Source organism: Talpa occidentalis, unplaced genomic scaffold (assembly GCF_014898055.3).
Source record: "Talpa occidentalis isolate TD23 unplaced genomic scaffold, MPIMG_talOcc4v2.1 talOcc4.4, whole genome shotgun sequence".
NCBI classification, from domain to species: Eukaryota; Metazoa; Chordata; class Mammalia; order Eulipotyphla; family Talpidae; genus Talpa; species Talpa occidentalis.
Window position 1 is genome coordinate 77,174,038 of NW_023604295.1, and position 27,828 is coordinate 77,201,865.

The 27,828-nt window shown below is 39.9% G+C and overlaps 1 protein-coding gene across 1 annotated transcript; it reads right to left on the minus strand.

Annotated features, from left to right (window-relative positions):
• Positions 1-3,950: 3,950 nt before the first annotated feature.
• Positions 3,951-27,692, minus strand: SAMD7 (sterile alpha motif domain containing 7). Its single transcript, XM_037526642.2, has 8 exons — positions 27,680-27,692; positions 25,605-25,731; positions 23,571-23,695; positions 17,370-17,448; positions 15,662-16,290; positions 14,620-14,741; positions 8,465-8,575; positions 3,951-4,145 (listed from the first exon to the last, which is right to left on the minus strand). Exons 2-8 carry the CDS (start codon positions 25,706-25,708, stop codon positions 3,951-3,953), a joined length of 1,365 nt encoding a protein of 454 aa, XP_037382539.2. The 5' UTR covers positions 25,709-25,731; positions 27,680-27,692.
• Between the last annotated feature and the right edge of the window lie 136 nt (positions 27,693-27,828).

Sequence of the window (27,828 nt, forward strand, 5' to 3'; positions counted from 1 at the left end):
GCTGGATCATATGGGAGCTCTATGTTTAGTAGGTTGAAGAATCTCCACACAGCTCTCCATAGTGGTTGGACCAGTTTGCACTCCCACCAGCAGTGCAGGAGAGTTCCTTTTTCTCCACAACCTCGCCAACATTTGTTGTTGCTAGTTTTTTTATTAAATTTTAAAATATTTTTAGGTACCATTATTTTATATCCTTATTAGTGTTAAATGTTTTTAGCATAAGAATAAACTTCACAAAACAATTATCACAAGCAAAACAGAAAGACAATTCAGAACATTGAATGTCTCCACTCATATTCAAATTTTCCAATTGCTTTATATATGTGTGTGTATGAATGTGTGTATATATGAAATATATATATATATTTACAGTGTTATCAACTGGGATTCAAATAGTTGTGTTAGGTAATTAGAATCTTTTTTTAAGATTTATTCATACAAGAATTGGGGTACAGGTCAGATGCGCAGGAGGGTGAGAGGGTTCACCAGAGACAGAGTGGGGAACAGAACAGGCAGAAGGACCGAAGTACACTGCTGACGGGAGTAGCGGGAGAGACAGGAGAGGTCTGCCGCGCCATGTGGGATTCTCGCCGGCTGGCGGGGATTGAACCCACGCTGCAGAGGCTGTGGACAGCGTCATAGTGCGGCGCTCAACTGCCTGCACCACCAGGGAGGCCCATAATTTGAATCTTTAAGATTTTTTTTTATTGTGGCAAAATACATATAAGATACAATTGGCAATTTTAAACATTTTTAAGTGTACAGACAAGTCAGTGATTTTAATTTATTCACAATATGGTGCAACCGTCATCACTTTTTCCCAGAACTTTTACATCTGATGATTTAAATCTTTAGGGCCTGCTAGTTTTCCTTTTTCCTCTCTCTGTTTTACTTTGCCATTAATTTGTTGAAGAAAAGCAGGCTATTTCCACTATGTAGTTTCTCAGTTTGGAATTATGGAAACATAACTGTGGTGAGAGTTAACATGTCTTCTGTCCTCTGAATTTTCTATAATTGGTTTTTGGATCTTGTAGTTCAATTATATTCATGTTTAAAAAGTTTTTTTTTTTGATAAGACTACTTCATAAGGAGTCTCATGGGCTTCCATCAGGAGGCATGTAATGTTTTATTGTTTCTCCTTTTATGATGTTAGCAGTCACCTTTAATCATCATTAGATCCTTCATTGCTTCGGAATACAAATTGGTGATGTCTGAATTCTATTATTGCTTTTTAGTAGTTGTCATACTTCTAAATAGAAGAGATAGTTGCATAGTATTCCACTGCATGGATATTTATTCCATCTGTCTAAAAAGACTATTTTATGAATCCGAAGATCTTATTAAGCAAGCACAGATTTGTTGTGATTAGTTTACAAACATTAGAGAGGGTTTTTGGTTGTTGCTATTTATTTTATTCTTGCAAAGTGTACAGAATATGCTCAAGACTACAGAAGCATTTGTAGACAAGTTAAAAGCTAGTTCTTAATGAGAATGTGAGCAAAAATTTCGCCCTCCAAAATAATTTCTGTTACCAAAGTGCATCTTTTGTTAAAAGGTGCCCTGAAGTCATTAATCTGGGAGGAAAGCAATCTTAGTGTGTACAAGAAATTTCAGCCTCTGCTTTCTAAGGGAGCTGAAAGCTGGACAAGCCTCATGTGCTTTCTGGTTCTCTCTTCATGCATGGATCTAAAATCAAGCACAGTGCTTCTTTTTGGTGATAGTACATGCTGGGATGGCATATCAGAACATTTCCTTAGAGCAACACAGACGCACATCTGTTCAACTCCATTGACTCATTTAGCAAGGATGAGACATTCAAAAGCCATTATGGATTGAACTACATAATCCCTTTGCCACTAAAAATATTAACTTTTTCTTTTTATCCCTTATCATAACATCTGTGAAATTCTTGCATGTGGAAAATTATAACAGATGAAATTTCATGTGATAAAAAGTCATAAAAATTTTGAAACTTGGAGGGATTCTCTTCCCCCACACCCCAAAGATGCCAAGAGAGTAAACTAGCAAGTCATAAGCATATAACTTTTCTGTCAGAAAAAAACCCTTTCATATTAAAAATGAAAGAAAGCAAAGCCCAATGAAATTAGCATGGCTTGTGGGAAAATGACTTCAACAAGTCACCTTCCAAATCAAACAATGAATGTGGGTAACATGCTGTTTATGCTTATCAATGCAGTATATAGTTTGTTTTAGTTATCTATTACTGTGAAGCAAATTAGCCCCAAATTCAGTGACTGAAAACAATACATATTTATTATCGCAGTGTCCGGGGGGGTGGCTTAGGTGGGAAACCTCTGGCTCAGAATCTCATAAGAAGCCACCTTCAAACAGTCTATATGGGTGGGGGTGTTATAGTGGTCTCCCGGCTCTGGCTCCACTGTGGGAAGAGCCACCTTCACATTCCCTTATGTAGCTGCTGGCAGATTCAGTCCAAGGTCAATTGCATGGGCCTCTCCACAAGGCTGCCTGGCTTCCACAAGCTGAGCTTGGGAAGAGAGTGAGAGGACCCAAGACAGAAGCCTTGGAAGTGACATCCCAGTATGTTTTCCAACTCCTGTTCACTAAAAAGGAGTCACTGCACCCAGCCTTCCCAAAAGGGGAGGGAATTATACAGAACAGGAACACCAGGAAGCAGACACGCTTGGGGGCATGCTAGAGGCTGCCAACTAGAGTTTCTTTATTGAAAATTGAAAATTTTATTTTTTATCTTTTCATCTTTTATTAGGTAATGTTGATTTGCAACACTGTATATGATTTGGGGAATAGGCTGACACCTCCTCAAATGTGTGTTACCACACCACCCCCACCATCTAAGCACCCATAGACTCGAGCCCCCTCCCTCATTTGTTTCCACCTCCAACTCCCTTCCCCTCTAGTAGCCTCAGTTCTGCAGTTCTATTTCTAGGGTTTATTTTGGTTTATTTTGTCAGTTCCTTTGTGGTTTTTGGGGTTTTTTTTTGGTTTATTATATAGTCTATATATATGAATGAAATCTGCAGTATTTGTCTTTCTCCTTCTGACTTATTTCAGAAAATGTAAAATTTTAAAACAGAGACTACATTCTCATAGTTAAAAATCCAAATTGTACAAAAGGATACATAGTAAGAAGTCTCCCTCACACCCAGGTCACCAGTGCCCTCCTTAAGCAAACGTATCAGTTTCTTGTTGTCCTTTCAGACACTGTCTGTGGAACGTGAGGCTGAAGGAGCAGGGCTCTGTAGGTGCCAGCCGAAAGCCACTGTAATCTTCTCCCTGCCACCTTGCCAATTCAAACCTGCTTTGCAAAGATAATTCTTCCCTTGCCCTCGGGTGAAATCCGAGGTGGGCACTGTGGCTTTTTATGATCCTTTCAAATAACGAGTCCCGCAGTTATTTTTAGTCATAACTGCTTCATGTCTGAACTAAAATGCCAAGTAATAGTCAGACTCTGAACTTTAAAGTTAAAGCTCTGCCCTTCCCTAGCTTGGGCCTCCTTCAGCCTGGAAGCCCTCACTGCAAAATGTGGAGGCATGTGTCAGTGCCCTGGCTCAGCATTATGTACTTCGCGGCTTTCTCTTCTGCCTTTTGACGCCACTGGGTTGCCTTTTTCTGGGTTGTGGGGTGGGTGGCGGGTAAGAAATAAGCAAAGAGAGGTAAGGTGTTCTTTTGTTCAGTACTGGCTTTTGGCTTCTTTAAGAAGGCAAATCTTCATGGAAGTATCCAAATGTAGTTTTCCTGATGTCTGCAAATTCGCTTCATTTAGCATTTGCTTCCAAGGACATGCCTCTAGCTGTTTCGTGTTTAGGAAGCTATTGGGCAAGACCTCCTCTGACAGCTCGTAGGAGGCTTGGCTTTCTCTGCCTCTCAGCTTTTATGCAAATCCTCATATATCCTTCAGAAAAATCCTAGACAACTTGTAAAACTAAAACTGTTCTTACTCCTTGAAGCTTTTAATGTCTCATAATATCTCGCTCAATTCCTTTAGGAATTATTATATCCTGGGAACAAGGGGTGTCCAATGTATCACCCCAGGAATTAAAATCCAAAAGAGGGGATGTTTCTGCCTGTTGACCAAATGTTTCTTTTGTGTGGGGGGGATGTGGAAGACTTTTCTTGTAGAACATACTTTGCACGTGCTGAGATACCTTTGAAGACAAAATAATACAGTCAGTAAGTCTATGACTTCCTTCAGTAACTCGGCATACTCTGCTTAGTCACAGATGACAGGGAGGCTGAGGGAATTTCAGGCACTGAGCATCTATACAGTTATAGTGGACATAATGCAGTCAGGGGAAGAGAAATTTTCCTCCTACCCCTCTTGTTTATTTGACTGGTCTAATAATTGACACAAGGCAGGTGACCAGGAGAAAAAGACCAATTTACCCAATTTGTACATAGGGAATTCTCATGAATAGGGGACCGCTGGAATGACTGATGCATGAGATGTACATACCTTTTAGACAAAGCAGCAATAAATTTATGAGAAACTGAGAAGATAAAAAAAATTTGAGTTTGGACACTAATTCAGTGAGGAGCTAAGCAAAGCTTATCATACAAGTCAAAAGTCCCTGCATTCTTCATCTGGTCAATCTCCCTGGGCAACCTGTTCACATGGGAAGTTTTCCTCCTTTGATGGAGGTAGGGAGGGTGAATGCTTCAGTCCATTGTCAGCTGTTTCTCGAGTAACTGTAATTCAAAATATTAAAATGTCACTTTTAAACACTTTGGGGTGGCCTGCTCTGTGTCTTGACAGGATTTTTCTTTCTCACAGAATCACAGCATTTACTGCTTAAAACTAGCTATCAAGGTGGCAGTAAGTTTCCAGATTCTTCTCATGGTTCTGCTGCGCTGAACTCACTCCACTGTCTTCCTTTTCCAGTGATCCTGTGGGAGAACTCAGAGATACCCTACTCCACCTGGTCCTTTTCCAGCCTGGGATTCTTTAGGTAACCTCAACACATAGATGGCCTTCAGCAGGCTTAGTGTTTATACATAAAGGGCGCTGCTATGGGACTTGCTGCCTCAGTACTAACCTGTGGACTCCTCCGCCAACCGACACTAAATTGGACCCAGGAGACTTCTAGGTTGTTCATGTTATCACAGCTTCCTCCATTCTGATAATATCTGAGTTCTCAAATTCCAGTAACTTTGTCTCCTACCCATTTCTTTTTATGCCCAATCCAGGGACACTTTCTAAGTTTCTGATCTGGAGGGTTGTTCTTATTCCTACTGGCAGGGCTTGCCTGCTAAGGGGAATTTTGCTCTTAATCCCCATTTTGGAGATCGAGACTTGGTTATCTTATTCCTTTATAAACACCTGCATGATCACCTTCGGAGGCTTCCAGATACTACCCAGAACCTTCCAATTCTGCTACTTCAACTGGACCCCTGGAAGTTCCTAACACTGAATGTCTGGCAGCAGCAGCTTCTGAGGGAGCCCTGTCCTGCTAATGCAGCAGATGGGCCTGGGCTCTGTGGGGCCTCATGAAGTTACTTCCACTTCCCCGATGGGAGCAGAAGAAATGATTTACAGCCTTGTGAAAATGATGTTGGGGAGCGGGGGAGGGTGGGTGGTGGTGGCAATGTTAACTGCAAGTGAGAAAAATAAGAATAACTTGAAATTGGGCCCAATGAAAAGAAAAAAAAAAAGGGAAAAAAGAAAGATAGCCAAAGCGATAAATCAAATCCAAAGAAAATCTAATTTGAGTAGAAAATGTGTAGTGTCATTGTAAGTATGCCAAGAGATACAGTATTTCCACTAAAGAAAAAAAGTCCATTTGAAAGTGAATGCCATATTGTGCCAGTGTTAATTTCTTAGTTTTGACAAATGTGCTACATTATGTAAGATGTTAACATTATGAAAAGCTGGGTGAACTCTTTTTGCAAGTTTTCTATCTCTAAAATTATTCCAGAATGAGAAGTTGGGAAAAATAATACCAATGAAAAATAAAGTATTTGCATTAGAATTAGAGAACTTCTTTATCCTACAAATTTTAGGCAAAGAAAAATAAGGGTTTCCTACAGCAAACTATCACCTCACATCTGTGAGAATGGCCTAATATCAAAAAGACCAGAAATAACAAGTGTTGGAGAGGGTGTGGAGAAAAAGGAACCCTTATTCACTCTTGGTGGGACTGTAAACTGTTTTCCAGTCTCTATGGAAAGCAGTATAGAGTTTTCTCAAAATATTAAAAATACATCTATTATTTCATCCAGAAATTCCACTTCTAAATATCCCACTAATTTGAAAAGATACATGCACTTCTATGTTCCTTTCAGCCCTATTTATAATCGCTGAGCTATGGAAACAACCTAAGTGTCCAATGATGGATGGCTGTATAAAGAACATGTGGTATATATACACAATGGAACACCACTCAGCCATTAAAAAAAAAAAAAAAAAAAAAAAAAAGAGGGCCTCCCTGGTGGTGCAGCGGTTGAGCGCTGGGTTGTAAAGCTGCCCGCAGCCTCTGCAGAGCCGGTTCAATCCCCGGCCGCCGGGAGAGGGTCCCACATGGCGTGCAGACCTCTCCAGTCGCCCGCTGCTCCCCTCAGCAGTGTACTTCGGTCCTTCTGCCTGTTCTTCTCCCTGCTCTGGCTCTGGTGAATTCTCTCACCCTCCCACGCTTCTGACTGTACCCAGTGCTTGTATAAATAAATAAATAAATCTTTAAAAAAAAAAAAAAAAGATAACATCTTGCCATTTGTAGAGGGTGTTATACCAAAAAAAAAAGTAAATCAGAAAGAGAAAGACAGCTACTAGATTATTTCACTCACGTGTGGGATATAAAGAAACAAAGCAAAAGGAAAAACAAACTAAACCACAATAAATCCTTAGGATCTGACCACTACTGATGCTGGGGGTGGGGGTGGAGGGGAGTAGGAGGAACGGGTGGGTAAGGTCCAAATGACTGTGGGGGAGGATTATGGGACCTTTGGTGTGGGCATAGGGTGCTAACATACATCTGAAGAGGTGTAGACATACACAGTGTTGTAAATCAACATTACCTCAATAAAAAAAGAGAGTTTTGAAGGACAATCTGAAATATCAGCTCCTAGCCCAAACGTGTATTGTAAATAGGTGCAGTTCTGTATGAATTCTGGGAAGAATTAGTTGAGGCTTCTTGGTTTCACTTGTGGGAGACTCATTTAACAAAAAAATTTGACCTATTATGGACCTTGAATATTCTAAAACTACATCATCCATCAACAAAACAGACAGTGACCTCTGTTCTGCAGTGGGAGCGGGAGGAAATCCACAGTGAAACATGAATGGAACAAATAAGTAAATTATATTGTATGACTGGAAGTGATATGGGAGGAAAAGAAGAGCAATAAAAAGAAGTATTAGTAGTATGTATGGGAGCATGCGCACTTTTAAATGGGGTGATCAGGACAGTAATTGAGAAAGTACAGAAGAGCAAAGCTGGAGAAGGGAGAGAAATATGAGGAGAGCATCTAGAAAGAGGGTTGGCCCTCAGGTGGAAGATGCCTAGATGTTCAGGCAGCATCCAGGGGTGACTGGGCAAAGGCAGTGATTGAAGGGAGAGGTGTAGAAGCTGGAGTCAGGAGGGTAAGGGCAGTGGTGGGTGGGGAGGAGTACAAAAGAATAAGACTGACTTTTACTCTGAAGGAAGTTGGGAACTATTGCAGACTTGGGAGCAGAAGAGCGATACTTTCTGTCTCATGTATCAGAAGGATCATTCTTTGTGAACAGGCCCTGGGTGTGCAGGGGCAGAGTAGGAAGAATGCTTAGAAGGCTAATATAGCAAACCATAGAGATATGATGGTGTTTGTCCAGAATGAAGCAGTTGAGGTGGTAAGAAGGGGTGCACTGGAGAAATGTACCCCTTGTTCTAGCATTAAAGTTTTAGGAAGTTTGTGAGTCAGTTGTTAAACATGTCACTATTAAAAATTAAATTATGTAAACTTCCAGTGAAATAACTGATGTGGAAAACTAAGGTAATGCATATTAACAACACCACTTCTTAATTATTCTTACCTAATTCTTTCATTATCATTATCTCTGTCTTTGAGGTTATTTATGTCTAGACTATCCATATGGTGAAAATATTCTGAAATAGGGTGCTGCAGCTCTTCCCAGTTTTAAATTCAATGACATTAAACTAGGGGATATCACATTTACAGGTGTCAGTCATAGTGGAGTATTTACACTCCAGCAATTGACAGAAGTTACAGACCAGTAGCATCCACTTTGATTTTAAAGAAATCTGTTTGTTAACTGCACACAACTGCTTTGTGCCTTGTTAGCTATCCTGGGAGCATGTGGATCCCCCCACCCAAGGTTTCTAGGTTCCCCCATTACTCCCATGTTACCACCCATAGAGAGGAAAAATTTAATAAAGAGGTCAGATTGGTACCAGTCATATTACAACAGAAAAGTAATGTATTTCTTTTAAGATTCTACCACTAGCATACATTTGGTGATGTAAAATCTCCATACCTGAGATTGAATCTTTAGCGCAGGCCCCAGCTTTAAGCCCATGGTGCTTCGCAGGTGTTCCTCTGTGAGTAATGGCAACGTTTCTCCATCAATTGCATGATCTTTAAATACCTTATTAAAGACAAAAGGTGTTAACTTTGTCTAAATATCTTTTTTTTTTTGTTTTTATATATAGCCATTCTCATTTTGAAGGAAGCATTAAGACTGATGGTGCCATAAAATTTTGTTAAATATCTTATTTTCAATCACTATCTTCTGTGCTCCAGTCGCACATTGTGCTCTTAAATAACCTTTGGATAATCATTGTGATTCTGTTTATTGAATTCAATTCCAACCTCAATAGTTAGGTCTTATTTACTATGTACCCATCATGCTGGACAAATCAATGAAGGGTAAATAGTCTACACAAAGGGAGGTGGATAAGGACTTTTAGAGACAAATTTCATTTCTTTCCTGTACAGGTACAGGGTCTTCGCCCACTGCCTTAGATGAATGGGAAGGGAGGAGAGGAAAATGCAGGTGGGTGCTGTCTTGCTAGACCTTTCCAGTAGGTCCTATTTGTTTAGACTGTGTTACACTCGTGACCAGGCCTTTCTTTCTTCCAAAAACTAGAGAGGCTGCTAGTAAACAAAGCTTCCAGGCAGTAAAGAGATGTATAGAAAACTGGGCAGGTCGATAGTAGTCCATTTCAACTTCCAACTGACCAGCAATCTTTCTGTTTACTGAGTTTTCACTTTCTATTTCAAGCTTTCTCCATATTCCTCAAACTTTAGATCTGACAGAATCTGCCTTCATTTTCAGCAGATCCTAGAGTGTTGTAATTAAAACGAAAAAAATAAAAAAGAAATCAGTAGATAGTCTTTCTCTGATTCTGATCAATAGACCTAAAAACTTGCATTTTCTCCTTGCCCTGACACAGGGGAACAGGAGTCTCTCAGTGCTTAAAGAGACCCTCTTGACCTATGCTGGGGGTCCTCACTATTCCCACCTGTAGGGTAAGGAAAAAAATGTCAGACTTTTCTGCTCTCCTGCCATCAGGATAGATGATGGATCCTTGCAGTCCTGAATGCATGCCTGATGGCGGGCACCTGGAGTAGGGTGTGGGCATAGGTAGATGGGATTCACCTGGGCTAAGACTGGGCTTTTAAGGGCGGCGTCATGGGGACGCCAGCAGAAGCCAAGAACGAATGGAAGCTAAAAGAAGAAGAGAAGCAGAGAGAACACCAAAGAGCCCAGATAGAGTGAAGATTTGCTGGGAGGACTGCCAGCCTCCCAGCCCCCCAGCATCCCTGTCTGCCATGTACCCACTAAATCCCAATAAAAGAGCTGCAAAAAACCACTGAGGACTCTGACTCCTTTACCCGGTCTGCTGGATCGTAGAAAACCTGCACTGTGGCCCATTCCTGCCTCTACACCACCCCAGGGCTTCACTCTATAAAATAACATTCCCTTTGGTCTTGTTTTCTTCTCCTTAGCTGTTTCTTTCACACTGGCATTTGAGCAAGTCTCTGTCATCATGAAATACATAATAATGAAAATACACAAATGCTTCCTTAGTCTGATACTGCTCTGTGTCTCTCATTCCTTTCATGGCCCAATTTCTCAAGAGTTCTGATGCTCCCTGTTTCCATATTTTTACTTCCTTGTCATTGCTCTTCCTCATGGGGTCTGATTTCTGGCCTTTCCTGTCCACGAAACCTGCTCTCCTCTGGTCCTAGTAAGTGACTCTCTAACTACCAAACGTGGATTTTTTTCAGCCCTCACATTTCTTCTGCTCCTGGCTTACCTTTGACATTGTTGACTATTCCTTCATGAAAATGCTTCTTCCTCGGCTCAGGAGGCATCTCTCTCCTGGCTGCCCTCTGCCTGCTTCTTCACAGTCACCTTGCGGCCACTCTTTCTTGGTCTGTCCTTATGTGTTAGGGTCCCTTGGGCTTCTGACCTCTTTATTCTTTCTGATTCATCTCAGTCTATTGATTTGATTTCAGTGAGCGTCTCTGTATGCCAAAATCTCCCCAATGTATATTTTTAACTCAGAAGCTGAGTTCTGCCAATTCTGCTTCTCAGATAGCATTCTTATCTGCCCACCCCACTGTATCTACCCTGGACCAAACTTCATTATTGCTCATCTGAGGAGGCTTCTCCTCAAATGTTGCTCACTTCAATCTATTTTTATAAAAGCAACCTGACTGACCTTTCTGAAATATAAAGTGAATCATGCCTCTCCTGTTAAAATCTCCACTGCTTCCCCAAGGCTTCAAGCATCTTTGACCGGGCCTCTTCTCCCTCTCTTGCCCTGGCTTGCCATCCCCACCTCTCTCACCTTCGCCTAGAACTCTGTACCACTAAAAAATACTTGCAAATCCCAACCATGCTAAATTCTCTCTGGCTTATGGTCCTTACCTGGAAATCCTTCCATTGCTTCCTTTTTTCCTCACATCCCCCAAGCTGGTAAAATCCTCAGTGTCAGTGAGGTTTCACTTCCGATGCCTCTTCCTCAGGAAGCTCCGAGGCCCTATGTGTAGCCATCATGCCCCAAATCTGCTCTCGCATAGCACACTCATGTTGTGTGGAATCACTTACTGGTTGCCTCTTCTGGAACCTCCCTCTTCCCCCTCCCCCATCTGCAGAAGAGGAGGTATATTTGTCTTTTTCCACTGTGTTCTATGCCTCAGGGCATGCCTCAGGACCCGCTGAAAACAGAATCTTTGTAGGAAGTCTTCTGTACTTTGTGATCTGTGAGAGTTTAGTTATTTAAAAACTATTAAGTAATTGTTTTTTTTCTTATCTTAGTTAAGCAAATAATAGAATGGCTAAAATGTGAATTAACTAAATTTGGGCCAAAGCAAAAATGCTGACAGTTTAGGTTAATCTTGTAAACTTATCTTGGGGAAATGTATAACCTCTGTTAAGTTGTTGTTTAATTATCAAGAACAACATAAGGATCACTTTTGAGAACTCCTAGGGGCCAAGGTACGCTTGTCCAGAAACCAATTACTCTACCAATGTAGAGTAATTATTACGGAAAGAGTTAGATTTGGAGCCACATACATATTTTGAAGCACTTATAAGCCATCTTGATACTCAGTCTTACTCAGATGCAAAATAAGATTAATACTTATCTTGCAGGAATATGATCCAGAGTAAATTTAAAAGATAATCTAAATGATGTTTGTAGCACAGTGCCTGTCAGAGTCTGTGTCCAAAAAGAGTAGCCATTATTATTATGATCTTTTATAAATGAGGGAACCAAGATAAAATAGGTTAAGTGAGTTGCCCAAGAAGCATATCTTGCCAGTTAGAGAACTTGCAAAATAACATACATTCATGAATCCAGGTCAGGGTTATCTTTAATTCTTCTGCTATTGAGAAAATGGGGAACTGATAAAAATCATTAAGTATATTGACAATGGATTTTTTTTTAACCTCATTCCTCTCTCTTTCACGGGGATTCCAGTGAGCAATAAAGGGACCATGAATGAGCATCCAAAGAAAGAGAAACCACAGGATACATTTTCAGGAGTAGGTTGGCAGGCAGGTGAAATGAGTGGGGCCTACCCTTCTGCCATGCTGGGAGATCCCTGGGCTGGAGGCCTTAAGGACACTCGATGACCTCTCTCATTCCCTGGACAGCAGTTTGGCCAAGTACATGATATAAACATGCACATATTTTTAGTAATTCAGTTATTTTTGGAGACAGGTTATTGCATCTGCTGAATTTGCTAAGCTAGACATTTACTTAGAACAAACAACAAGTGTTGCAAGGTCTCCTGGGTGTTCTTAAACTGCTGAGCCACCGACCCTCTCTCTCTATTGAAGAGTTAATTTGCATAGGATTTGGGGTTTAGCTGCAGTTATTTTTTTCCAAATTTCTTTTTCTACCTACAGGAGGCAGGTGGAGGGAGTTTGCTGAGTAGACACCAAAAATAGGAAGAAGTTGGGTGGGAGTGGGGAGGCAGTAATGATGACTCCAACTTCTCCCAGGGCTATGAGTAAAAGCCAAGGGGGGTTTATAGACAAATGTCCTTGCGAGACATGTGCACAGTGTCGCTTCAGAGCTTGTTGTACCAGAACATACTCACCCTGGCAGGGGCAGGGAAAAGGATCATTCTCATTTCTGTACAGAACAATGAGCAGGCGGGGCTGTGCCCGCAGAGCAGTATGCTCTTTTCATGGATGTCACCAGCAGTCACTGGAGGGAAAAACTTAATGAAGAAACAAGAGCAGGACTTGATCCTGAACACACCCAGAAATAAATGTACACTTCTTGGCATGGGGAAGGGAGTGTGGACAGCCTGTTAGTAGCAGATAATGAATCAGCAAAGTTTGTAGTACTCCAAACTTAAGTGACTTCAATGTACTCACTAGGGGATATATGGGATTATAAAGTATGAAATGCATGTGGTTATTATAAAATGCCCTTTTTGACTGTAGGTCACTGATTACGATAAAAAGATTTCAAACAGATTTAATCCTTTAGCATCCAGCAATCACATGTTCCTTATACGTAGGGTTGCTATTTCTGGCTGTTATCTGAATTTGGTAACTTCGTTATACCAGTGGCTGATGTAGCATTTGATAAGTGACATTGATAAATTTAAAAAGTGACTTACCCATGGTTAAAGACAAATAATAAAGTTATGCTCATTAAGTAAGTGAGAATAGGACAAAAATTTTATCAGGAATGCAAAAAGACCTAATGGGCGACTTGAATCAAATTAGCTTCTTAGTTAACTTGAGGTCCTGCTCTCTCCAGAAGCCTCTGACATAATGAGGAAATTAGCATTTACTGAGTACTTCCAAGGTGCCAGAGACTGTTTAATGCTTACAATAATAATAATCCTTTGAGAATGATTTATACCATTAGGTCCCATTTTACAGATGAAAAAACTGATGTGTTGAGGAGAGAGGGAACTTGTCCTAGGTCACAATTCAGAATGTGGAAAAGCCAGGATTTAAACTTGTTCTTTTTTTTCTAAATTTATTTTTGCATAGAAGAACCGAGGTGTAGGCCAGAGGATCAGGGGTGAGAGCATTTTGCAGAGACAGAGAGGGGGAGCAGAAAAGGTGGATCTACTGGAATACACTGCTAAAGGGGAGCAGCAGGTGAGACAGGAGAGGTCTGCTCTGCCATGTGGGTTAGCTCTGAGGCTGGGGATTGAGCTCAGACTGTAGCAGTGATAGTGCTGAGACTTAACCCCAAGGTGACCCCTTGGTCACCAGGGAGGTCCTGAGCTTGTTCTTTCTGGCTTTATAACCTAGAGTTCCATAAACAGAACAAAAATACAAATAAATGGGAAAATAACTAACAGAATTACACTGAAAGGAAAATATTACAAAACTGAGATCTGAAAATTTATCTTTAACATCAGTTAATCATGATGTAGTTAAATTATAATGTCCTTTCTTTGTTTTTTTTTTCCCCTTTAATATGTAAACCAGATATAATGATACCAGATCCAGCAGGCACATTGTTGCTTGAAATTATGTTATCAAATCACTTGAAGAAGTGAACACTGGCATAAACTTCCAAAACTTGTCAACCTACAATTTTTGTCACTGATTTTCCCATGCAAGTGAGGTTAGTTTTCTTTTCAAATGTCTTGACAGTTTATTATAATTTTAACTGTGTAGCTCTATTTACCAGACTGATTTATTATGTGAATGCATTTTTGTATATTGCCCTAGTATAAATATGAAATTTAAACATAACTTTTTACTTTTCAGGTCTATGACCTTCTTCCTTTTTTTATAATGAATTGTATATTTATGTTATCTATGAGTAACCTAAAACTTCTGACACAGAAGTACATGTCCTAAAAGTTTTGTAATATAGAGTTATAAGGAACATGGTAGGCATTTTTTATTCTTGTTGGATGTTTGGTCTCTGAACCTCCTAATTTTGGAGAATCCCCAAGTCTTGTTGGGAGTCTTGGTGGAATAGAAATGAAAGCCAGATGCAGGCTTTCCCAGCCTCCCCTGCAGCTGGTGTGTGGGCATATGACCCAGGCTCCAGGCCAAAGGCAGCCAATGACATAAGAAGTGGGAGTTTATTAAAATCCTCTCTGGGAAAAATGCAAATTTGATAGAATTCATGATGAAGGAAATATATTTCAAATGGCATACTTTTTATGAAAACATTTAATGTAAGTCACCTGAGCATAATCAGAACAACCTGGAAGGCTACCGATGAAGTTGTGTACATCATTCACAGTCCATTTCTGAATATCTTCATCCAAAGATAGATTTCCTCTCATTGCAACCAGTGCATGTGTTCCTTTAAAATGGAAAGGAAATTATATGTGGTATGAAATTTCCAGCGGAAAAGAGGGAAGCTCAGAGCACAGTTTTAGGTATAGCTACATTAATTTCCTCATGCTCGGTTAGCATAGAAAGGTCCCATTGTATAGTACTATATGTAAACTCCTTAAAAGATATGAAGAGTTCCTTAGAGATGCTTTCTAAAAGTTTTGCTGTCTCCTTTCTTTTCTTCCTCTAAAGGATTTTTACACAAGTATATGTAAATTTCCAGGCCTGTTCCAGCATCTCAGAGTCCAATAAAAAATGCCCTGGGGATTTTATTCTTCAGATTAACACTACTTTATCCCACAATATTCATGATCTGTCACATTCTCTAGGTGAATTTAGCTACATCTTCATCAAAATAGTAAAATGATACTTTATGAGGGAAGCAACTGCTAGATTTCACGCCCACATCCTATGTTTTGAAATATTTTCATCTAAAGAAGTTTTAGGAACCTTTCAGAGTGTGTGTTTTGGAGAGTAGTATGTTAGAAGGCATCAGAACAGTAAAGGGCACTGAAAGCTAATGCTTCTAATTGTCTGTTTTTTCTCTACAGTTATATATGGGGAGGATAGAATTCATACTCTAAACAAGAAGCTCCTCAATTTTATGCTGAAGTAATTAACAGTAAATTAAACAGAAAATTAGTTAAAATCTCTGGTAGCTGCCTTCCTCATACTTACCTCTGCACTTGGCTGAAAATTCTCTAGATAGCAACGTATAAGTGACTAATTTCACAGATAAGAATTACTGGAACTAATAAAATAAAGCAACTTCAAGAAGAAGGAATTCTAAATAGACTAAGAAAAAGAAAGATAAAAGGAAGCTCATTGAGTACAGTTCACTATGTAGTTAAGTCCTGTGTTTAACAGAACTAACCCCTGGTTACCCACCTGGCAGAGACGGTGGAGGAACTGGAGGGCAAGCCCCATTTTTCTCACCACAGGTTGCAAAATCCTGCTCTGAAGCCTTCTCTTTCCCACTGTTCCAGTCCTCTGTCTCCAGGAGAGCACCCTCAGCTCCCCAGGGTTTTCTGTAGGTAGGCTCGAGTTCTCCACAGGTGTTGGCAAGGGCTGTAGTTGACTTCTCATGGGTCTCATTTGACTTGTGGTTGTTGAGAGCTTCAGTTTCTAGGTCTTTTGCATACTCATTCTCTTCACAAGGCATTGCATGAGTCTGGTCCAGGACTTTTTCTTCTGCTTGACTTTTGCAACACTCAATATCACTGTCTAGAACTTTCTGATTTCCAGTACCTCTCCTGAGACGACGACATTTCTGCCTCCAGCTCTCTACAAAGTTTGAACCTGTCGCCACTAGCATGGGGTTTCCTGAAAGGTTTCTCAAGGTGCTTCTGTGGAAATGGATGTCACTTGCAGGGAGTGTGCTCCTGCCATGGTATGGGGCTGAGCCAACTGGGGTCTCAGAGCCACAGAGGAATGGCAGCCCTGTGCCTGCTAGTCCCACGGGGTTAACTTTTTCTATTTTCCTTTGCTGGTAAATGGCATGCATTTCCATTTCCATCCTAAAAACAAAACAATACACCTTCCACAATCCAAGAAAAACAATTGGAAATGTAATTTTAATGGTCCTCTCCTATCCCTAAGCACCTCGACTTTTCCTGTGAGTCCTCACACTACTCATCTGGAATTTGCTAGGTGGAAACATGTGTCTTCCACAAAGCCTCTGGGTACGAGAGTTTGGGGTATGATCTGAGGGTGAAGGGGTTGGCTGGTTCTCACAATGGAAGGCCATAGCCAGTCTTTAGAGCATACTTCTATCAGATAAGGCAGATTCAGCAGGCATGGGGATGACGCAGCACAGGCTTGCTTCTTTGAAGAGATTAATCCTCAAAAAAACCAAACTTCTGTGAGGATGTTTTAAAGGCCTGTAGTACAATCTTAGTGGGACTCAAGAAAGGAAGTAAGTCCACACAAGTATCAACTGTTACTAATTAATGCAAGTGGTAGGGGTGGAGGGAGGAGGACATTTTTGTGTTTTGCTTTCTTTGCTTATTGGTCACCAACTGGACTTTGCTTATTGGTCACCAACTGGACTTTGCTTATTGGACACCAACTGGTCACCAACCAGAAAATTTACTGTGATGCCCTCTCTCACCTTGGCCATATCTTAGTGTTTATTGCTGTGCTTTTCTTTTTCCTGGTTGCTATAGATGAAAGCCACTGATGGGCTGACATGGGGCTGTCTGGGCTCTGATGGCATAGTCTGAAGTAGGGTTGGCAAATTCAACTCCTATATTTGGGCAGAATTAAAATAATAATAGATAAATATGCCAATGTGAATTTCAAAGGATTCACAACTAGGCATTTTAATTATGAGAAAAATTATTATGATCTGTAGACTTATTTTCACTAATCTTTCTTTTATCTTTAGCCTATGTACATGTTTATGTCGGTAATATATGTATATTTTTTTCACATAGATATAAAACCAGAGTGGATATATAAATATAACAATATATACAGATATAACAAATGAATAAGTGTATGTAAAAACGTATTATATCTATGTCAGTCTATCTAAGGCAAATGATAAACAAACATGAATAAGCAGAAATTAAATAAAACAATATTCTTATGCTACCTGGCAGTGTGCTGCCTTTGAATCATCTCATTCCTTCTAGCCATTGCCTTTAGAGATTCAGGTGGTAAAATACCCCAGCCTAAAAAAAAAAAAAAGAAAAAGAAAACGACCCACAAAAAAACGTTAATGGCACACAAAAAACGTTAAGGCACTCATTTGAAAACAAAATACAACATAATGATTTAAAACAGAGGAGCACAATGCTGGAAAGAGTTTCAGCTCTTCAATATTTTAGAGTCATTTTGCGATGGCATGATAAAAGATTTTTTTCCTTTAAGTTTAGGTCTCATGATTGTCAATGATTTCCTGTCACACTTCAAAAGGAAAAAGATGTAATGAATTGTGGATCACTTGATCTCTTTCTTTTGAAGTAAAAATTGAAAGCTTTATTTATTTTTTTTTGTATAAGAAGACTTCATCGAACTTCACAAAAACAGAGTAACTAAGTGCTTTTTGAAATCCCTAGAACCCCTGGAAATATATGCAATGATTTAAGTGGATAAAATAGAATGTTCTCTGTGGACTTTTTGGGGTATCTGAGGAAAATACTTTTTTATAATGAATTCAGTGGAGTTGGGCAACAATTAAATATCTGAAGCATCACCAAAATTCAAGGTTCTATTCTTGCCTGGTATCTTCATGCTATATTGATTTCTTCTTTCTTTGGGTTCCTAATGCACTTAGAGTCTACGCTGGTGCTCTCAAACCATCTGTGGTGAAGGACCTGTTTTTTCTTTTTAAATTCTAACCCATCATGGACCAATACTTAAAAAAATACAATAAAAGAGACTCAACTATAATGGCAAGGAGAACAAAAGCAAAAGTAAACAAATGGAGTAACATTAAACTAAAAAGTTCTTGCTCAGTAAAATAAATTATCATTAAAATGAATACATCCTACCAAATGGGAGAAAGTTTTTGCATGCCATATATCCAACAAAGGGGTGATATCCAAGATCTGCAAAGAACTTATACCACTACACACACACACACACACACACACACACACACCAAATTACCCAAACAAAAATGAGCAGAAGCGCTAAATAGGCACTGCTCCAAAGAAGACAGAACAACAGGCCCATGAAATATTATTCATTGTCACCTAATCATCAGGGAAATGCAAATCAAAACCATAGTGAGATGCCATCTCACACCGGTGAAATAGCCCCCATCAAAAAGACCAAAATCAACAAGTGTTGGCAAGGGAGTTAAAAAAAAAAAAAAAACCACCTCTTTATACTGTTGGTGGGAATGTAGATTGGTCTAACCCCTATGGAAAATAGTATGGAAGTTTCTCAAAAGATTTGAAATGCCTCTGCCATACAACCCAGTAATTTTCACTCCTAGGTATCTACCCAAGAAAACAAAAGCACTTAGTTGAAAGCTCATGTGCACTCCTACGCATTGCAGCACTATTTACAATAGTCAAGCTATCATTAATGGAAACTACTTAGATGCCTCAAAACACACGAGTGGATCAGGAAGATGTGGTGTGTATACACAACAGAATATTACTCAACTATTTGAAATGATAAACTCTTTTAATTTGTGACAAAATAGATGGAGCTGGATGGAATTATGTTAAGCAAAGTAAGTCCGAAGGAAAAAGACAAATACCAAATGGTGTGATTTACATGGGGAATATAGAGAAACAGAACAAAGGGTCAGTTAAAGCCAAATTAATAACAAGCCCTAGAAATCTGATGGTTGAACTGAGGCTACCAAAGGGGAAGTGAGGCAGTGAAAAAACAAAGAGCACAATGGAGTATGGTGGTAATTATGGGTGTTGTAGTAGTGGCTGTAGTGTAATAACAATACTTGAAGAATGAGCTATTATACCTCTAAAATGCAAACAATGCTGTAAACCAATGTTATCTCAATAATAAAGGAGGTAATAAAAAATGGATAGAAGAGTTAAATAGACATTTCTCCAAACAAGATGTACAGATGGCCAACAAACACATGACAAATGCTTATCATCACTATCTTCAGGAAATGCAAATCAAAACCACAATGAAATACCATCTCACACCTGTAAGAATGGTCCACATCAAAAAAGACCAGAAACAGCCATTGTTGATGAGGGTGTGGAGAAAAAGTAACCCTTGTACACTGTTGGTGGGAATGTAGACTTGTTTGGCTCTGGTGGAAAACAGTTTGGAGGTTTCATAAAATATTAAAAATAGATCTACAATATGTTCCATCAATCCCACTCCTACGTATCTACCCAAAGAATACAAAAACACTAATTTGAAAAGATATATACACTCTATTATCTTTATAATACTATCAATAATAGCCAAGTTATGGTAACAACCTAAGTGCTTAAGGACAGGTGAGTGGATTAAGAAGATGGTCTATATACACAATGGAATACTACTCAGCAATAAAAAGGTAAAATATTGCCATTTGTGACAACATGGATGGACTGGAGGGAATAATCCGCAGTGAAATAAGTCAAGGAGAAGGACAAATACAAATATTTGAATGTGGGCTACAAAGAAACAAAACAAAGGAACTGACAAAACTAAGCCAAAACAAATCCTAAAAATCTGAATGTGGAATTGAAGATACCTGAGGGGGTGGGTGAGAAGTGGGAAGGACATAGCAGAGGGGGTCCAACTGACTGTAGTAGAGGATATGGGTGCTTTGATGGTGGGCATAGGGTGGTGACATACATCTGAAGAGCTGTAAACCTGTACCCCTAAATCATACAGTGTTGTAAACCAATGTTATCTCAATATAAAATAATACAATTAAAATATATGTGTAAATTGAGTTTCAGGAAAGCAGAGCTTCAAATCTATGAACAAATAAGTTTTAAAGAGTAGATTTAGGATAACTAAAAACTTACAATAAATATAGTGTTAAAAAACTATAATAAAATGATTTTTTAGAAAATTGAAATGAAAACAAGGAGAAATTCAAGCACAACTTTAAAAAGGTATTAAATTAACAGACATAAAATTATCTCATTGAACTGCTTTACAAGTTTCTCAATGCATTTATTTGTACAAATGCACAGAACAAAACCGGTCTACAGAAAACATAATAGTAGATGCAAAAGTATACCTAGTTTTGTTCAATGGAAGTTTTCTTTATTTTTTAAAAAATTTTTTTAAGTTTTTTTATTTTTTTTAGATTTATTTATTTATTTATACAAGCACTGGGTACAGTCAGAAGCGCGGGAGGGTGAGAGAATTCACCAGAGCCAGAGCAGGGAGCAGAGCAGGCAGAAGGACCAAAGTACACTGCTGAGGGGAGCAGTGGGCGGCAGGAGAGGTCTGTGCACCATGTGGGACCCTCCTCCGGTGGCTGGGGAGCAGCCGGGAATTGAACCGGCTCTGCAGAGGCTGCGGGCAGCTTCGCAACCCAGCGCTCAACCACTGCACCACCGGGGAGGCCCCAATGGTAGTTTTATATGTGTAAATTTATTCTTCCTAAAAAGAAGGTAGCATCATAGAATAGTTATACCTCAGAGGTAAAAACTCAGAGGTCAGATAAGATGACCTTTAAAAATCCTTCTAATTCTAAAGCTCTATATTGTTACAATTCAATGACTTCAGGATATTCTTCTTTAGACAGCTAGCATGCATGAAACTTCCAACCCATGGCATTCTGCTCAAGGAGGCAGAAAAAGTCTATAATATATCATGGAAACCACAATTCTAATTACCTTGATTTTAGGGCCTTCTGAAATCTAGAATCACTAAACCTAGCCCAAAGTTCCTTCTCTTTCCAAAATAGGTGACATCAGACTTAGTGCTAGCTTGGCTGTAATAATCCACTCCCTAAGCAATATCTCATTTTTTGAAATAGATCCCTTTCTTAGCTTCTAATCTGCCAATTTAGTAGCTCAGTTTCTGTAGGACTGCAGTCCTACCTACCTTACTCTTGCTTACTCTCCTATGCATTCGCCGGTGGAGCAAACATGACCTATGTTATTGGGACAGGTGCTCAACCTGCCTTCTTGTATGCAAATATTGGCAGCTTCTGTATTCTTCGTAACTAAGAGTGACTTTCTAAGTCAGCAGTGCACTATTTCACTGGTCTATTTATCTGTTCCCTGTAACCACGAGCTCTAGATTTACAGGGCTCTTGCTGCCAGATGGTTTCCATCCAAGATCAGCTGTTGGGACTGTCATCTTTGGATCACACTAGTGGGTGTGTCTAGTTTCAGGTCTGGCCCTTTCTTAGCTGGCCAGTCTCATTGCAGTGGATCGGTGTGGGAAACATGCCCAAATCTAGACAGGCCCAGCACCAATCATAACTCTTTATGTGTCACATTTTTCACTCATGTTGTTCCTATTAAGAGTTATGAGAATTAAGCAGCAGGGACAAAACAGAAACTCATAAATATAATTTTGAGGCAATGAGATGCACTGTTTCGATCTTCAATATCATGAGGAAATTTTCTCCTCCTGCTAGCTATTGAGCTCCCCATGTCCCCAGTCATGTTCTCACTGACATCACTCCATTGAAATTGCTCTGATCAGTAGGCCTCCCCTGGTGGCACAGGCAGTTAAGTGCCGCACTGTCCGCAGCCTCTGCAGCTCCGGTTTGATCCCGCTGGCCGGCGAGGGTCCCACATGGAGCTGCAGACCTCTCCTGTCTTGCCCGCTGCTCTCCTCAGCAATGTGCTTGTTCTGTTCCCCGCTCTGTGTCTGATGAATCCTCTCACCCTACCGCACATCTGGCCTGTACCCTGGTTCTTGTGTAAATGAATAAATAAATCTTAAAAAAAAAAAAAAAGAAATTGCTCTGATCAAGATCAACAATGACCTCCACATAGCTGAATCAAATAATATATTCTTAATCTCCACCTGTTTGTTCTATGAATAGTGTATTTGACATAGTTGTTCACTCTCTTTAAAGCACTTCTTTCTCTGGATTCCAGGCTACCATAGTCTCATGGGTTTCCTCCACTTCACCTTCTTAAATTTCTCCTTTGGGCCTCCCCGGTGGCACAGCGGTTGAGCGCTGGGTTGCGAAGTTGCCCGCAGCCTCTGCAGTGCCGGTTCGATCCCCGGCTGCTCCCCGGCCACCGGAGGAGGATCCCACATGGCGCACAGACCTCTCCTGCCGCCCGCCTGCTGCTCCCCTCAGCAGTGTACTTCGGTCCTTCTGCCTGCTCTGCTCCCCGCTCTGGCTCTGGTGAATTCTCTCATCCTCCCACGCTTCTGACTGTACCCAGTGCTTGTATAAATAAATAAATAAATCTTTAAAAAAAAAAATTTCTCCTTTGCTCTTCTTCATCTTCTGAACTCTGTGGTATGTCTCAGGGGCCATTCTTTTAACTTCTATCAACACATACTCTATAATGATCTCATCTAGTTTCACATATGCCGATGACTTTCAAAATGATATCTCCAGGCTCACTCCAAGTCCCCTCTTGACTTCCTGACATCTCCCTTGTAATTCCTATTGGGCATCTCAAATGTGATGTGAGCAAAACTGAGGTATGACATCTCCCTCCACGAAAACACTGTTTCTCTCACAGTCTTCCTCAACTCAGGGAACAGCTCCTCCACCTTGATGATTGTTCAGACCAAAATGTTTGCTGTCATCTGTGTGATCTCATCTCACATCTCATGGGTACACCGAGAAAAAACTGTTTTGTTTTGACCTTCAACATAATCATAAAATCTAACCTTTTCTTATTATACCTACTGTCACCACCCAGGGCCAATCCATCATAAATATTTTGACTATTCTATTACTTCATTAATTCCCAGCAATTTATCCCCATAAAATTTGTCACCAACATAGGAAGCAGAGTGAGCCTGGTAAAATGGAAGTCAGATCATATCACTCCTTTGCTCAAACTCCTCAAGAGCTCCCCTTCTTCAGAATAAAAGGGAAATCTTAACTATAACCTATCAGGCCATACATAACTGCCCAGACTTCTTTCTCCTCAGGTCTCACTTCTTCATGATCTCAATATTCCTGTTTTGGGTAAAACAGATGTGTGGTGTTTTAATTTTTCATGTCATTCATCAGTAAATTGGTGATTGGAGGAATTAAACAACTTATTCTTGGTCACACAGTGGTGGAAACATGGTATAAATCTTGGTAGCAACGGCAGAAATATAAGCATAAGCACCATACTGTTCAGCCTCCAAAATTCAGGAGTAAGCTTGATATGGCAGCCACCCAGTTTGCAGTGACTGTGCAGTGAGAGCCATCTATTTCCCATACCTGAGTGGACACGATGGGAAAGCATGTTTGGCATATTCACATTTGGAAGAGCTGAGGATCCAAATTGGGAAGAAATACAAAGCTGTCTTGGATCAGTTGGAGCTATAGTGGAAGAAAATAAATCTCTAGGAGGAAAAAAAAAAAAAAAGACAAAATCAGGATGGAGTTGTACAAAATTTCCATTACATACACTTTTTATTATTTATGGAATGTGAACTATATTTTTTCTTTTTTAAGATAACATTAGTTTACCACACTGAACATGATTTAGGGGAATAGGTTCACAGACTATGAACTTTTTTATTGTCATGAGATTCTACCATCTCTTCCCAAAAGGAAGCACAAAATTCTTGCAGTTTCTATTAGTTTAAGTAGAAATATGTTGAGAGGGCCTCCCCAGTGGCACCGCGGGTTGAGTGTGGCGCTGTGAAGCTGTCCGTAGCCTCCGCAGCGCCAGTTCGATTCCCAGCTCGCCAGGGAGAATCCCACATGGCGAGCCAGACCTCTCCTGCCTCCCCGCTGCTCCCCTCAGCAGTGCCTTCAGTCTGTCTGCCTGTTCTGTTCCCCGCTGTCTGTGGTGAATCCTCTCATCCTCCTGCAACTCTGGCCTGTACCCCAGCTCTTGTATAAATAAAAATTAATCTTTTAAAAAAAGAAATATATTAAGATTAAGAAGGATCGACTCAGCTGACAACATGACAGGGAAAGCAGAAAAGGAAAGTTTTAGGGTTGTTGGGGAAAAAATCTAAGTCAAATGACTGGTTTTCCATGACCAAAATGCTGTTGTGACCACAATATTCATTTCTCATTTAATGGCCTTACGTTGGCGTGGGTTTTGCCATCTAGGATCAGTGTTTAACTGCAGGAGTCGACTTTATTCACCAAAATTTGGTGGTCTCTAGAAGTATAACCTTTTTGTTCATACTCCGTGAACAAGAATAAATAATGGATTTTGCTTTCTTCTTATCATATCAAAATATTCTCAAGAAGGGAAATTGGAATATGTCAGAATGTACAACCAAAATACTGATAGGGGCCTCCCTGGTGGTGCAGGGGTTAAAGACGGTGCTATCAAGCTATCGCCAGCCACTGAAGGAGGAGTTCGATCCCCCAGCCAGTCAGAGAGCAACACGCATGGCGCATTAGACTCTCTTGCCTCGCTTGCTGCTCCCCTCAGAAGTGTATTTCAGTAAACCTGCCTGTTCTGCTCCCCACTGTCTCTGGTGAATGCTCTCACCACACCTCTCCCCACCCCATCCCCCATACCTCTGGCTTACACCCCAGTCTTGTATGCATAAATAAATAAATCTTAAAAACAAAAACAAAAACAAAAACCCCAAACCAAAATTCTGATAATCTTACTTTTACTGAAAAAAAAAAAAAAGAAAGAATTATTCTATGACAGGAAATCTATGGTAACTGAATGCTATGGATTGAATTGTACCCCTAGTGGCCTCACCAAAATCCCTATGCTGAAGTCTTGTCCCCCAATGTGACTACATTTGGAGATAGGACCTTTAAGGGAGTAAAGTTAAATGAAGTTATAAGGGAGACCCTAATTCACTGGGATTGGACCCTTCTAAGTAGAGGCAAAATAACAAGAGTGCACGCACACAGAGAAAATGGTCATGTAAGGACACACTGATAAGGTGGTGTTTGCATACCAAGGAGAGAGATTGCATCAGTAACCAGTCCTGCACAGCACATTGATCTAGGACCATCAGCTTTCAGAACTGTGAGAAATAAGTGTGTGTTGTTGAAGCCACACAGTCTGTGATATTTTGTTATGATGGCCCTGGTGGACTCCACCAACATGTAGTGTATCGGTGGCTGTCACATAGTGCTTGGTAGCTATTTGCTGAGTGAGAAGTATGTTGAAGGTGCAGTGAGAAGAATATCTTGATATGAATGATTGCATCATATTTCACTGAAATACCAGTAGAAGATGAAACAAGACTGGGGTTAGCATCATTCAAAAACTGAATGACTATCCATTTTCTCCTTTGACTGGAATATTGTATTGAGGAGAAATACCTTTCCACAACTGGAGGTTCAAATGCTGATGGAACCAGAGGGATCTTCTGCTGCCCTGGTACTGTCAATAAAGGATTCACGGCTGCCATGGGATTTATCATCATTATCTCTCGCCACTGATGGAGCTCTAAAAAGAACCAGGCACTTATGTTAACAAACAACTCTACTTTTTAATGAACTATGTGAATTCTTCTTGAATACAGTAAAAACCTTTTGTATTTTTCTAGCATGTTGGAAGACCAGTTACACCAAGAATTCAGTTACACAAAAACCCCTCTGTTGTAAGCACCCAGATGCAACTGTAGAGCAGTGTTTTGCTGTTATGCCCTTGTAATTTGTTGCAGAGTCCACAGGTAATTCCACACCACAAGCCATAAATTAAACCAGTCTTGCAAGATTCCAGAAATACCAACTTATTTTGATTTTTATATTTCCAGAGGTGCAAATGCATGCATCCTCCCATATGTTCAATCTTTGAAAAAAAAATTCCTATTTAGTTGAAAAGATTAAAACAGAAAAGAAGAGGAAAAATCATACTGGCTAAAAATATATCTAATTACAGTGGCTATAGACTGACTGCATGAAACTGTTTAATTAGAACAAGTGACCCATTATATCAAAATAAACATAAACACAAGAAATTATAAATTTATCTTCAGAAACTAATGACCGGAAAAAGAAATTATTATGGGCATTTCATTGTTAAAGGGACTATATTTTGTCTTACATTATCTTGCTAATTGTTAATGTTCTTTGAATATTAATGTCTTTAAAAGTTTATCTATTAGACAAGGATGAGTCAAACAGGTCATTAGCTACTTCATCCTCAGCTGTCACTTAAAATTTTTTTGAGATACTAATAACTATGCTTGAAAGAAAAGAAATTAGGAAAAAATTCTGCTTTTCAAAGTAATAATGGTTGTTTCTTCCCTCATTTTCCTGTGTGTGTATTTGATAAAGCAGTGTGGTAATAAGCATCTGAGTAAGTGTGATCTTTTATTTCTGAATCATACACAGTGATAAATGAATGCTACCTCAATGGGACAAAAACAGTTATTTACATTCATATGATTCAAAACTAAAAATACAGTGGCATATAAATAACCAATCATTTCTTTTCAGACCTAAACCTACTGATAAAGTTCAAGTCCAATGGTTGTCTAACATTACATATTTAAAAAAAAAAAAAAAACCTCTTTATACTGATTTATTTTTGCGGTATTTCTGTGAAGTTGGTATAATTTTCTCTCTGATAGAGGGTTCATAGATTCTTGTGACCATTGCACAGACTAAAATAAAAATGTCAGCCAGTGCCTGCCAGCCACTGTGAGAATGCCCACGGCGATTTCAGCTGAGTGTACATGGGTGAGCTGGCAACTCTGGCAAGGACACTGCCTGACGTCTTGAAATCTCAGATCCTCCATGTGAGATTTGGCACAGCCATCATCTTTGCCCAGCTCCATTGCACAACTGGAATGTTGGACACAATTTGGTGTTTCAGTTTGAAACATGGCTCAACTTTGATTTGTGTTATTGACATTCTCTGATAGAACCAGAAGTGAGATAGAATCTTTGAAATTTTAAGATGTAGTGTTCACCTTGCATTTTAATGTAATACCTGAAACAAATTGGGGAAAAGAGATAGAAACTGGAGAAGGAAGAAAAGGAGAGGCACAGAGTCTGTCCAGAGCAAGGATTGCCTAGAGGCTGACCATCCCTCTTTGCCACACATCATGTTAGACAAATGCCAGGGAGATTATTCACCAAAAAGAAGGTGACATTATATTACTTTGAGATCCTCCCCACCAAAGCAGGGATTGAGACAAGGACTTGAGTGCAGACAGTTTATTTGGGAGGTGGCCCTAGGAAGCCTTCAAGAGGGAAGTGAGGCCAGAAAAAGAAAAACCAATAAAGTATCTGTTAATGTGTGGGTTACCACTGTGGGCAACTGGGACACAACAGCTTGAGATAGGAAATGACCTTCACAGTCACAGGTCAACTCAGAAAGGGTCCAAGAAAGTAAGTGGTAGGGCAGCAACAACATCTAGTGCTGTTGAGGCAATTGGGTTGGTTACCTTCTAATGTTGTTCCACTAGATAATTGACACAAATGCTTTTCTTCTGGATTACCAGTTTCACCGGGCATAGATATAGTTCTATGAGGTTCTGCAGGGTCCATTGTCTGCAACAACACAGCAAGATTTTTTTCACCATTAATCACATGT

Coding starts and splice junctions, on each gene's coding strand:
- SAMD7 (XM_037526642.2), bottom strand. CDS start 25,708: ATGATGATAAATCCCATGGCAGCCGTGAATCCTTTATTGACAGTACCA. Junction 16,291..17,369: donor CAAAGGCAGCACACTGCCAG/GTAGCATAAGAA, acceptor TTTTGTTTTTAG/GATGGAAATGGAAATGCATG. Junction 4,146..8,464: donor CGCTAAAGATTCAATCTCAG/GTATGGAGATTT, acceptor TTGTCTTCAAAG/GTATCTCAGCACGTGCAAAG.